Below are 13,322 nucleotides of genomic sequence, written 5' to 3'. Positions count from 1 at the left end.
GGGGCTTGATCCCAAACCCTGGGATGATGACCTAAGCCAAAATCAAGAGTCAGACACCCAACCAACTGAGCCACCCAGGCACCCCAGCAATTTTTACATTTTATATTACACTAGGGGTACCTGGGTGGCTCAGTCGGTTAAGTATCCAATTTCAGCTCAGGTCATGATCTCATGGTTAATAAGTTTGAGCCCCATGTCGGGCTCTGTGCTGACAGCTGAGAGCTTGGTGCCTGCCTCAGATTCTGCGTCTCCCTCTCTCTCTGCCCGTCTCCTACTCATGCTCTGTCTCAAAAATAAACAAACATTGAAAAAAATTTAAGTATTACACTAGAATGGGTAGGGAACTACTGAATACTTCCTTTGTTGTTTATGTTTGTGTATTCCATCCTAATGGCCGCCAGTCTTTTTAGCTAGTTAGGTGCAATAAGTGTTCCAACTTTTACCTAGGTTTACTAGTTCATTTTTCTCAATTCTATAGCTTCAATTTTCTCACCTGGTAGGTTTAGTGCAAGAGAGACAAACTAGAAAGGAAGTTCACATCAGAAAGGCAGAAAAGGAGGGGTTGGAGGCATTTAAATTGACTGGTTTTAGAGAGCTACTATTCCTGCAGGATTATCACTTTCATCATGTGTACTTTAGAAAAATAAAAGGCTGAGAACCACTCTCCAGAACAGTATTTTGTAAACTATGTCAAAGGGTTAAGAACAGTTCACTTTATTCACAGAACTGAACAGAAATGTCAGATAAAATAGACTACCAAGAATTTTTTTAAAGTAACACTTATTTGTTAGAATCGTATTTGCAAGATAGGCTCAGTAATAAGTTGTCTTGAAGACAAAGCAAACTGGATAGAACTGGGGCATTTGTATTATTCATTAAAATCTGATTCTCACTTTAGCTGTAAAACTTTAAGGGTCCAAAGGAGAACAAAAAATGGTAGCAAATTACAGAAAGGTTACATTGTCTATTTTGTCCTTCAAGAGAGAATTTTAAAGAGCAATTTAAAATGTTACCTTTAAAAATCTTAATTCTTCCTTCTGGGAAATTGAAATATTTAAGTTAAATAGCATAACAACATAAAAAATGTTGATTTGTTAGTCTCCAGAAATAGTTTTTCTTAAAACTTTCAGGCAGGGAATGTGTGAAGAATAAATCAGACCAAAAGCGAGATCTGGCCTCTGCTCTCCACTACTGGTGATCTCTAGGCCTCTGGAATGCCCTGCATGTGCCAGGAGTATCTTTGTTTGCTTGGGAACTGTGAACACCAGACAGTCAACAATGTGATTTATGATGGAGGCTTTGGGAGACCCCACCCATATCAGTTCCAACCTCTGGAGTAACTCCAAACTGAAGGTATTATATTAGCTCAAACTCTGGGGAAGGGCTAGACAATAAAGGTTAACTATGCAACACAGTACACAATAGAGCCCCAGTAACAACTCTGGATATCAGAGACTCAGGAGATTTCTTGGTTGGCAATACTCCACACAAACTGTTTCACATCAATTCTGGGTATTTGGACCCCTCTCCTATTCTGCCCTTATCTCTTCCTTCTGTTGGTTGTAATTTGTATCCTTTCCCTGAGACAAACATAAGTGTGAGTACAATAAGCTTCAGTGAGTGCTAGTCTCTCAAGTTGAGTGATCAAACCTGAAAGTGGTCGTGGGAACCCCTGAATTCATACCTAGTTGGTCTGAAGTGGAAGCAATCACGTGGAGACGGCTTTCTGACTTTACAGAAGTTCCATTTATAGAAACTCCATTCCTTGTAGAGTGGAACCCTCAGGTGGTCTGATAAATGCACATTATTAGATTTTATTATGAGCTGAACTCTGTCCACCTGCAAATTCTTACACTGAAGTACTAACCCTCAGTACCTCAGAATGTGACCTTATTTGGAAACCGGTTCATTGCAGACATAATTAATTAAGATGAGATGATATTGGAGTACTGTGGGCCATTAATCCAATATGGCTGGTGTCCTTATAAAAAGGGGAAATCTGGACACCGAGACATGCAGACCTGAAGAATACTATATGAAAACTGCAGCTGTGCTGCCACAAACCAAACTACCAGAAACAAGGAGAAGGGCATGGAACAAATCCTTCTCTAGTGCCTTCAGAGGGAGGAAAGCCCTGCCTACACCCTTCTTCCTGGACTATGAGACTAATTTCTATTGTTTAAGCCACTTAATTTGTGGTGCTTTGTTAAGGCAGCAAATACAGATACTATTACACAATGTTACAAAGAAAAAAGTATATACACAGTTACCAAATATTTAAAAAGAAATTCATCTTTGAGATACAAACTTCCAGTTATAAAATAAATAAGTCACATGGATGTAAAGTATAGCAAAGGAAGTATAGTCAGTAATGTCTTAATAACTTTGTATGGTGGCAGAGGATAACGAGATTTATTGTGGTGATTTCATAATGTATATAAATGTCAAATCAGTATGTTCTACACCTGAAACTAACAGAATATTTATGTCAACTGTATTTTAATAGAAAAAGACAAATTTGTGATAACAGTATGGGTCTCTTCATTAATACACTGACTAGCAAGTTACTGCAATGATCTATGAAAACAGTATTTTGAGATAACTGTAACAACAGCAACATGACATTAAAAACCTAGAATTTCTACTGACAGCAAAACCCTAGGCATTGCTAATTCCACTAGGGTTATAGCTTACAATAACAGAAGGAAACACTAAATTTCAGATAACGGTTAGTAAAACTGAATCTGTACTTATTCCCCCAATGTCACATATCCCCTGAATTCTGTCTGGTGATCCCAGGTTGCAAAACCCTGCTTTAGAATGACTAATCTAGTCTTACTAATAATAAATAAGAATCTTTGAATACATAGTATATTTATATATACCAAAAAGATCTTTCCCCTACTCTCAAGAAAGCCACATTCATTATATGAAATCATACAATTTTTCCTCTTTCTAAAGTATATGAGTGGGTAATGCTTAAGGACTTTGAGGAAAGAACATGTAACTTGATATTTCCCATAACTGAGTCAAAAACAGGGTATAATATTTAAGAGCTTATCTATATACCAGGAACTGAAAGTTTCTTACCCTTGACTTCTGGGGTCCTCCCATTGTGTAATACGAGTGTTGTGGTTGACAAAATATACTCTACCATTGCTGTCTGTTCTCTTCTCTTAAAAAAAAAAAAAGGAAAGCATTAGAGTTGGCATAATCTTCTTCAACAAACTAAAATAAAATGTGCTGAAATTACCCATTTGTCATTGCATTGATCCTGTGGTTAAAAAATTTTTTTAATGCTTACTTACTTATTTTGAGAGAGAGAGTACACAAGTAGGGAAGGGGCAGAGAAAGAGAATCCCAAGCAGGCTCCACGCTCTCAGCACAGAGCCAGACATGGGGCTCAAACTCACAAGCTGTGAGATCATGGCCTGAGCTGAAACCAAAAGTTGGATGGACACTTAACCAACTATGCCACCAAAGGGCCCCTGTAGTTTTAAAATCACAACTTTAAAAGGTTTGATTTATTCTTTCACTATTAAACTCATATACTTGCTAGAGTTATAAAAATATCATTATAGTCTAGAAGCTAAACAGATTTAATTCATAAGTCTGCTCCCAGGACTTTTTTGTTCAATCTAACCAAAGGCAGCAAGAATAATTAACATTTTAACCTTTCATACATGACCTCATTTTATCCTTAACAGCCCCAGGAGTAGATGGTTTCAGTTGATCTGGAAGATAAGGAAACTTGGACAGGTTAAGTGATCTGCCTCAAATCTCAGAACTAAGTAGTAGTGACAGAATGGAAACTCAGGTCTCTATTCAGGGATTTTTTTTTTGCATACCACATCAACTCATTTCTTAAAATAATAATGGTGGGGTGCCTGGGTGGCTCAGTCAGTTAAGTGTCTGACTTCAGCTCAGGTCATGATCTCGCGGTTTGTGGGTCTGGGCCCCATGTCAGGCTCTGTGCTGACAGCTAACTCAGAGCCTGTCTTCGGATTCTGTGTCTCCCTCCCTCCCTCCCTTCCTCTCTTTCTCTCTCTCTCTGGGGAAAAAAAAAGGTTGGGGGACAAACTTCACAACTTCTTTGTTACATAGTAGGCATATTCAACTAGGGAAGACAGTGTTCCAAAATATATCCTGTTCTTTAATGCACTCAATCTCCAAATCCTAAATATCTAGAGTAACTTTCTACACAAAGGTTGAACAGAGAGCTCAGTGCTTTAATGTGCTGGCTTTGAAACTGCTACTTCTTTCCCTGTCTGCCTCTTGCTTTACTTAGGATTCTTCTTGTTCTATTAAAAATTAATTCATCAAAAGAGAATTCCTGTACCTGAATTTAGAGGTCTAAAATTAAATTAAGTGAAGTAATGAGGTTCTAAAAATTAACAATTTTGAACAAAATTAAAAAAATTTAAGGTTAATTCCAAGCTGATAAAGCCATTTTTTATTTTATATGGTTTGAAAAATTGATTCTTTTTCATGTAACATTTAGGTCCCTTGAATCGTTCTCTAAGCAAGCTATCACATGAAAAGTCTTAGGCCAAATTGTATAGCTATGTCAAGTTAGTATTTGGTAACTTTTAACTTTATCTCCAGCACTAATTTCATGATTTTCAGTAGAGTCATGACATGTGAGGTTAGAAGGGCTATGCTGGTGAGCATCATGAACCCCATCCTGACATCTCAGGTACTTTCTACATCATTGAGCCTAAAATGAAACTGGAACCCCAGTGTGCATAACATACAGACAAATGGGATTCTGCACCTTGTGACACACTGTGAGTAGTAACACCGGCCTTGTTGCTCACGGCATCTTCAGTGTAAAATGCAACCAATTTTAAGTCTGCCTTTGACACAAAAAGAAGCATCCACAGGGCTACACCTCACTACACAACAATATTAGTTAATATTCTTGGCAATCATATTAAATTAAAAATTTTAAATATATTTGCAAAATCTATAATTTTTTTGTATTCAAATAATTTCAAAGTAATTTTCTTTTATCTAAAAGCAATACCCTAAGTGTATACCTTCCACCTAAGTTCAGGTTTCAGGACCAGCTATTTTCTCTTCAAAAGTTAACATAAGGCAGGATAAATTTTATAGAAAACTGATTTTCTATGTATGTTATAAGTATATACTGCTGATACCAGCAATTCTTGAAAGCAAGTGTTAAAAACAAAATTTAAAAAGGTAGATGTACTTGAAAACTGAAGGCTCATCTGCCTTTTCTTTTTTTTTTTTTTGGTTTTCATGAAGCTGATTTCTTTTCCTTTTTTTTTTTTTTACTTTATAGTTTGTTGTCAAGTTGGTTTCCATATAACACCCAGTGCTCTTCCACACAAGTGCCCTCCTCCATATTTATATCACCCCCCCTTCCCCTTTCATCTACTTTTAATGAGAAATACTGTGGCTCTAGAGTTGATTTTTCTTTGTTGAAAGAAGTCACATGATAAACAATACTGAGAGTACTAAACATCAAACCTGAATGCAGATCAGAGTAGTTTCTGACTTGATGAACAAAACAGTAAAAAAACAGAAGCTTCTTGCTGTCCTACATATTCTTTCACAGCAACTCTCAAAATGAGAAAGTATCTTTAGATTTGATGGGTAAAACCAGTTATACAAAGCCCTATTAGACTACATTGTTGAACCAAAAGCATTCTTTGTACGCCAGCCTCTTCAGTTTGCATGTGTTAAAAATTCAGTGTCAGCTTGTGAGGCGGAAATGTCTAGTCCAAGCACAATAAAGTCTGAAAGGTGAGGAAGCTGGATTTAAAATACATACTGTGTTGGGATGCCTTGCTCTCTGTCCCTCTCAAAATAAAAAAATTTTAAAAATAAAATAAAATAAAATATAGGGGCGCCTGGGTGGCTCAGTCAGTTGAGCGTCCAGTTTCAGCTCAGGTCATGATCTCACGGATCGTGGGTTTGAGCCAGTGTCAGGCTCTGTGCTGACAGCTAGCTCAGAGCCTGGAGACTGTCTTCAGATTCTGTGTCTCCCTCTCTCTCTCTGACCTTACCCTGCTCACACTGTCTCTCTCTCTCTCTCAAAAATAAATAAAACATTAAAAAAATTTTTTAATAGTAAAATAAAATAAAATACATATTGTGTCATGAAAATAATGCTGTCAATTTCAGAATGTAAACACAGGCTGTAAGTTGCGGTTTTATTTCCTGAGTTAATCCTGAGGATAGTCAAGTAGGGTTTCATCTGTTACAATACACCAATGCTGTCACTGGTTCCACAGTGAGGCATGTGCTCCAAAGGCAGAGAGTCATGAAGCAGTGTTCAGTCTAAGTAACATGGTGATCATAAACTCATTTAGGAAGAGGGGCACACCTCAATTTCTTAAGTATGAAAATGAAAATAAGCAGAATGTAAAATAAGAAAGGCAAGATTCTGATAACTTGGGTAAACTGGGATTGGGTCTTTGGAGGCAATATTTTAGGGAAGTGAAGTGAAAATGAGAAAGATCCTAATGATGAGGATAATAATAAATATAGAAGGTACCAACTTGCAGGAAAAGCTTTTTGAATAAAGGCAACATAGCCGACAATTTCATGCTTCTATGGGCAAGAGGGCATTTTTTCCTACAGTTGCTCTGGAGAAGAAGTAAAATGGTCTGTATTTCTGACAAAAGCTAATTGGGTCATGGTTCATCTGCAATAAAATTAAGAGGATAACATGTAACCTTCAGATATAACCTTTCAGTGCATCAATTTCTCCTCTGTAACATGGACATATGACAATTCTAGAAATAAAAGCTGAGAAAATCATCCATGTGTAGGAATGCAATCTGACAGGTCTAGTTCAATATGTTCCATAAAGGCAACATCCCCTTTTCTAAAGTACTTCATACCAACCAGGTATTGTGCACTCTGAAACTCACACACACAACTCCTTATCATACTGCCATACTTCGGTGAAATAGAAATTCACAATTCACTTTCATATGCCCTCGCTTTGTTACACGATAATAGCAATAACAGTTATAAGTATGACCTATTACATTTTTTATCCCTTTGTCTCAAGAATGTTAAAGATAAATAACTCTAAGAACAATGGAGCTTCTCACAGTATCCAGTATCATTTACTGCCCTGATTCACGTGATCTTGACACATTAATTTTTTCTCCATTCTTCAATAAAGTAATATCAGAGCAATCTATTTTATTATTATTTTTTAAATTTTTTATGTCTTTTATTTATTTTTGAGAGACGGAGAGACAGCATGAGCAGGGGAGGGTCAGAGAGGGAGACACAGAATCTGAAGCAGGCTCCAGGCTCTGAGCTAGCTGTCAGCACAGAGCTCGACGCAGGGCTCGAACCCACGAACCGTGAGATCATGACCTGAGCTGAAGCCAGCCACTTAACCGACTGAGCCACCCAGGCGCCCCAGAGCAATCCATTTTAAAGGCCAATGCCTCCCAACAAGACTCTAGAAATATACTACTTTCAGAATTTATCCCCCAAATTATGAAGTATCTGTGGCTCTTAAAGATGTAACTTCAATAGTTCCATAAATGGGTTTGCTGTTTTCTACTTTCTAAACTCTCTTCAGCTTCCATGCAAAACTATATAGCCATGTTTATTCTGGAACCTTGCTACTATGCTATGACTTATATAATACTATAAAACAAAATTGGTAAAGCGGGCCCATCTTGAAATCTATTAACAAAGTTAACAGAACATGCCATGACTGCCACTGCAGGGCACATTGTCACCAGCCTAAGGTGTTCCCCTTTCCACTGTCTTTCAAGATTACATTAACTCACCCACACTCTGAACAGTGTTTTTATATCTATATTTTTAAAGTTTATTTATTTAGAGAAGAAAGCACACACACGAGTAGGGGAGGGACGGGGGTCGGGGTGGGGGCCGGGAGAGAAAATCCCAAGTAGACTCCCTGCTGTCAGAGTACAGGCCGATATGGGGCTTGATACCACCATGAGATCATGACCTGAGGTGAATTGAAGAGTCAGACGCTTAACAGACTGAGCCACCCAGGCACTCCTGAACAGGGTTTTAGAAGCACAAATGTGGTCAAAATACTTAAGCTTTTTATTTTGAAATAATTATAACAGGATATTGCAAAAATCATTCCAAAAATCTCATGGATCCTTCACCAGCTTCTCCCCATGGTAATATCTTATATAGCCATAGTACAATATCGAAATCAGGAAATTGACACTGGTATGTTACTGTTAACTCTAGACTTTATTCCATCTTCACCAATTTTTAAGCCGAATTAATATGAACATATAGGTCTGTGCACTTTTATCCCATATATGTACAGATTTCTGTAATCACCACCACGATTAAGATACAGAACCATTTCGCCAACATGTAAAAACTACTTATATTATTACCTCTTGTATTTGTACCCACCTACAACTGGCTCTGGCTCCTGACAACTACTAATCTGTTTTCCATTTCTGTAAGTTTGTCATTTTGAAAATATTACATAAAAGGAATCATACAGTTAGTAATCTTTTGAGATTGATTTTTTTCAGTAGGCACAATGCCCTTGAAGTCCATTCAGATTGTTGTATCAGTAATCTATTTCTTTTTATTGCTAAGTGAACAAAATATTTTTAACCTTTAAAAGAGTAAAATAGGGGCACGTGGGTGGCTCAGAAGGTTAAGTGTCCAACTTTGCCTCAGGTCATGATCTCACCGCCTGTGGGTTCGAGACCCGTGTTAGGCTCTGTGCTGAGAGCTCAAAGCCTGGGGCGTACTTCGGATTCTGTGTCTCCTCTCTCTCTCTACCTCTCCCCAACTCGTAGTGTCTCTCTCTCTCAAAAGTGAGTAAGTGTTAAAAAAAATTTTTTTAACTTTAAAAAAAAGAGTAAAATAATTCTGAATTCCAGTATAAGTTAATTATAATAAGAAGGTCAACTTAGAATTTTAATGCCTTTTTGGGCAATTTAATACCCATTTGGCACTCTGAATTAAACTAACACACCCCAAAATCCTCCAGACATTCACTCAGGCAAGAGCAGGCTACCATCTATAAATATCTGATTTTTAAAATGACTAAATGCAAAGAAAAAAAATCATGTGACTTACCCCATCCAGGTGGTAGAGGACCAAGGGGATCAAATTCTTTATTTTGTGATGTAGTAAACAAATCTTGATTCTAAAAAAGAATAACAACAACAACAACAACAACAACGACGACAAAAAAGGTGAAATAATGAACAACTTAATCAGATAACCTGAAAGCAAGGTTAGGAGTTCTGGTATGCTTTCCCTGGCCATGTGCAATATAATACACTCTTACAGAGTTCACATCTTAAGAGATGTGTCACATAGTCAGTGAATAAATGCCAGTACACTCTGGTGGAGAAAAAAAAAATCCTTGTCAACATTAATGCTTGAAATTATGTGAAATTCAAATATTACAAATATATAATCCTCAACCATGAAGGACCATTTTCTTCTTCTTCAGCTACAAATCAGTAAATAGAGAAATATATATCCTCAAAGAGTCATTTAAAAACAGTAGTCAGAATATTGGATGGCTGAGAATAACCTTGTATTTCTAACTCAAGAAAAATTACATATAAAACATGGTTTACACAAATACTGTGGGAGTTGGGGGAACAGAAGAACAGGCTGTCAGATGAGTAAAAAGAAAGAATTCTAGTTTGAAAGAGTTAACAAGCCTAAATCTATATAGAAAATTTCTTAAATTTCTGTTTCCAATGACCATTGGTGGATACAGAGAAGTCTAGCTAGATAAAAGGAAACCATTTGGAAAGAGGAGTCAACCACTGATAAAAAAAAAAAAGAGAGAGAGAGAGAAGCAAAAGTCATAATGACTCTATGCAGGGCTAATGGGTATATTCTGGTTTCATGTATAATAAAGTGAAGATAGTATGTGGTCTCTCAGAGGAAGATTTGGTTAAATCCTTTCTCCGTTAGTAAGATAAAACAAGTAAATAATAGAGTCTAACTGCTTTTCAAACAAAAATTATTAATAGAAAAAATATACAAGTAAAATAAGGAAAGTGAACCTCATATACCAGCATGAAGATTCAACAATTAGTAAGACTGACAAAATTTCTCCCCCCATCCCCGCTTCTTTGCTGAATCATTTCACCCCTATGTCTTTCTAAAATCTGTGGACATCTTACATACCATAATATTGTTATCACACCTAACATAGAATCTATGTTAATTTTATTATCTAATACCCAATCACTAATCAAATCTTCACCTTACATTTGACTGAGTCTCTTAAATCTTGATCTATAGTAGTTCCCCCTACTGTCTTTTTTTTTTCCCCTTGTCACTGACTTAATACAGAAAAAACTGGGTTAACTATCAAAGTTTTAAAGCATATGACAGATATTCTATTTCTGATTTAATAGCTCTTGGAAGACACATCTGCCAAGAACTGGCCTTGCTCCTCCAGCTCAACACAAGTATGAAAAGGGGTGAAAGCAGAGAGGCCAGGAAGAAACATCATAAAAGGTTTGAACCCTGGTTATGGAACAGGTCTGAAAAGTCTGGCATATGACAAACTATTTTAATAATTTTCTAAGACCTTAGCCCATCCCACTGGCTTTCCCTGGTTAAATAAGTTGGGGGCATACATGTTGAAACCACAGTCCAGGAAGAGCCATTATACAACATTCCATCATCAACCATTTCCATTCTGACATTAAAAAGACTAGGTGTAGGGGCACACCTGATAGCTCAGTCAGCTGAATGTGTGATTCCTGTTCTTAGGGTCATGAGTTGGGTGTGGAGCCTACTTTAAAAAAATGTGGGGTGCCTGGGTGGCTCAGTCGGTTGAGATTCTGACTCTTGATTTCAGTTCAGGTCATGATCCCACGGTCATGGGATTGAGCCCCATGTTGGGCTCTACACTGAGTGTGAAGCCTAGTTAAGATTCTCTCCTCTCCCACTGACCCTTCTGTAGCTCACACATTTTCTCTTAAAAAAAAAAAAAAAAGCGCTAGGTGTGTGACAGTCTGTTGACCTAAAACAAAGGACATTTTATAAAATAGACTTTCTCAGCAATATGCCACTAACCACCCCATCACTTTTGAAAGTAGCTGGTATTAACAATGTTCAATTCACTCGATTCAGTTAAGACCGCTAGCTATGTTCAGGGTAACTAAAATAGGCTGTTTAAGTTACGATTTTTAAATATTCTATAGGGGTGCCTGGGTGGCTCAGTCAGTTAAGTGTCTGACTTTGGCTCAGGTCATGATCTAGTGGTTCATGGGTTTGAGCCCCACATCAGGTTCTGTGCTGACAGCTCAGAGCCTGGAGCCGGTTTCAGATTCTGTGTCTCCCTCTCTCTCAGCCTCTCTCCTACCTGTGCTCTGTCTCTATCTCAAAAATAACACTATAAAAATTTTTTAAAAAAATATTCTGTAACAAGAGCAAAATTTCAGAAAAATGGTCAGATTCTTTTGGGGAAAATGGGGGAAAATGAAGAAAAAATAGAACATAGACAAGGAGGTAAAAACTACAAGAAAAGTTCTAAAGACTACGATTATCAAATTGGTGAAGTTTACAATGAAGCAATATACATTGCTGGTGTTTTGGAAATATGCTAAGTCAGTCTCTAAAAAGAATGTCCTAAAAGATCATGTACTGTTGGGGCACTTGAGTGGCTCAGTTGGTCGAGCATCTGACTCTTAATTTCCGCTCAGGTCATGACCTCACAGTTTTTATGGGTTCAAGACCCGTGTTAGGCTCTGAACTGATAGCATGAAGCCTGTTTGAGATTCTCCTCCCTCTCTACCTGTCTCCTGCTCACACCCTGTCTCTCTCAAAATAAACTTAACAAAAAAAATCATGTACTGTAAAGTAAGCTAAAGCACACATTTACAATGTGAATATGAGGAAAAGAAAAAAATGAAAACTAACATTTTTATGCATCTAGTATGTCCCAACCATATTAGGAGCCTTATTTTACAGAACTCTCAAAAAAAAAAAATCCCTCTCAAGTAACTTCATGTATGTATTTTATAGATAAAGTAAATGAGTCTTGACAAGGTTAAGTAACTTACTCAAAGTCATATAGAGAACATAACTCTGGAACCAGGATTCAAACCCAGATGTGTCTGACTCCAAAGCCCATGCTCTTTCCACTGGACACCCATGTGGAAAATAGCTTTAAAGAAGGGAGGCAAGCTAGGCATTCAAATCTAGAAGAAATTTGGCCAGGCATACCAAAGGTGACTATAATTCAGAAAGAAAGGAAGATGTAAAATAGCACAGAAAAAAAAATGAAAAGGGTAAGGTAGACAAAAGATAAACTAATTTCACTTCTAAAACCATTGGGGAGAAAGTCACAGCTGCCTACACAAGGTAGAAGGAAAAACTGTCATATGAAAGAAAGTATTTTAATCATAACCAGATAGTGAAGGGAAGGCAGCTGATAAAAATGAATTTGTCCGAGCACCAGGGTGCTTCCGTCAGTTAAGCATCTGACTCTTGATTTCAGCTTAGGTCATGATCTCATGACAGGCTCTGCAGTGACAGCACGGTACCTGCTTGGAATTCTCTCCCCGCTACCCCAACCCCTGGCCCCACTTGTGTTGTCTCTCTTCTCTCTCTCAAAATAAATAAACATTTTTTTAAAGAAAAAAGATGAATCTGTCTATATCAGTGAATGAAAACTATTATGGTGATGAGATCCAAGAAATATAGGAATATGGAGAAAAGGGGGAAAAGTAATGCCTAGAGAGGAGAGGTTTTTATTCAGATGTATTCTAAAAGGGATGCTACTGAATAGAGAACCCAGAACTGGGCCCACAAATGTATGGACAATTAATTTTTGACAAAGCAGGAAAGAATATCCGATGGAAAAAAGACTGCCTCTTTAGCAGGTGGTGCTGGGAGAACTGGACAGCAACATGCAGAAGAATCAAACTAGACCACTTTCTTACACCATACACAAAAATAAACTCAAAATGGCTGAAGGACCTGAATGTGAGACAGGAAAATATCAAAACCCTTGAGAGAAAGTAGGAAACAACCTCCTTGACCTCAACCACAGCAATTTCCTACTTGACACATCCCCAAAGGCAAGGCAAATGAAAGCAAAACTGAACTCTTGGGACCTCATCAAGATAAAAAGCTTCTGCACTGCAAAGGAAACAATCAAGAAAACTAACAGGCAACCGACAGAATGGGAAAAGATAGTTGCAAATGACATATCAGATAAAGGGCTAGTATCCAAAATCTACAAGGAACTCACCAAACTCCACACCCAAAAAACAAATAACCCAGTGAAGAAATGGGCAGAAGACATGAACAGACACTTCTCCAAAGAGGACATCCAG

At 37.5% G+C, this 13,322-nt stretch overlaps 2 protein-coding genes across 6 annotated transcripts in view; one reads left to right on the top strand and one right to left on the bottom strand.

Moving 5' to 3' along the window:
• The window catches only part of LOC115274915 (predicted GPI-anchored protein 58), a 48,310-nt gene extending 37,796 nt beyond the window's left edge, over nt 1-10,514 (top strand). Inside the window, exon 2 of the mRNA XM_029918446.1 lies at nt 10,389-10,514. The gene's annotated coding sequence lies outside the window, so the exon portion shown is untranslated. The remainder of the gene's footprint in view (nt 1-10,388) is intronic.
• ITCH (itchy E3 ubiquitin protein ligase) overlaps nt 1-13,322 on the bottom strand; it is a 154,628-nt gene that overhangs the window by 34,701 nt on the left and 106,605 nt on the right. For all 5 annotated transcript variants that reach the window (XR_003901319.1, XM_029918440.1, XM_029918442.1 and 2 more), the window contains 2 exons: nt 9,082-9,151; nt 3,091-3,175 (listed from right to left, as the gene is read on the bottom strand). Coding sequence is in view for 4 of the 5 variants with exons in the window: in XM_029918440.1 (XP_029774300.1) it covers nt 3,091-3,175; nt 9,082-9,151 (155 nt within the window). In the remaining variant the exon portion in view is untranslated. The remainder of the gene's footprint in view (nt 1-3,090; nt 3,176-9,081; nt 9,152-13,322) is intronic.

This window comes from Suricata suricatta, chromosome 12, assembly GCF_006229205.1.
Source record: "Suricata suricatta isolate VVHF042 chromosome 12, meerkat_22Aug2017_6uvM2_HiC, whole genome shotgun sequence".
Lineage (NCBI taxonomy): Eukaryota > Metazoa > Chordata > Mammalia > Carnivora > Herpestidae > Suricata > Suricata suricatta.
This window is presented reverse-complemented; position numbering and strand designations above follow the sequence as displayed.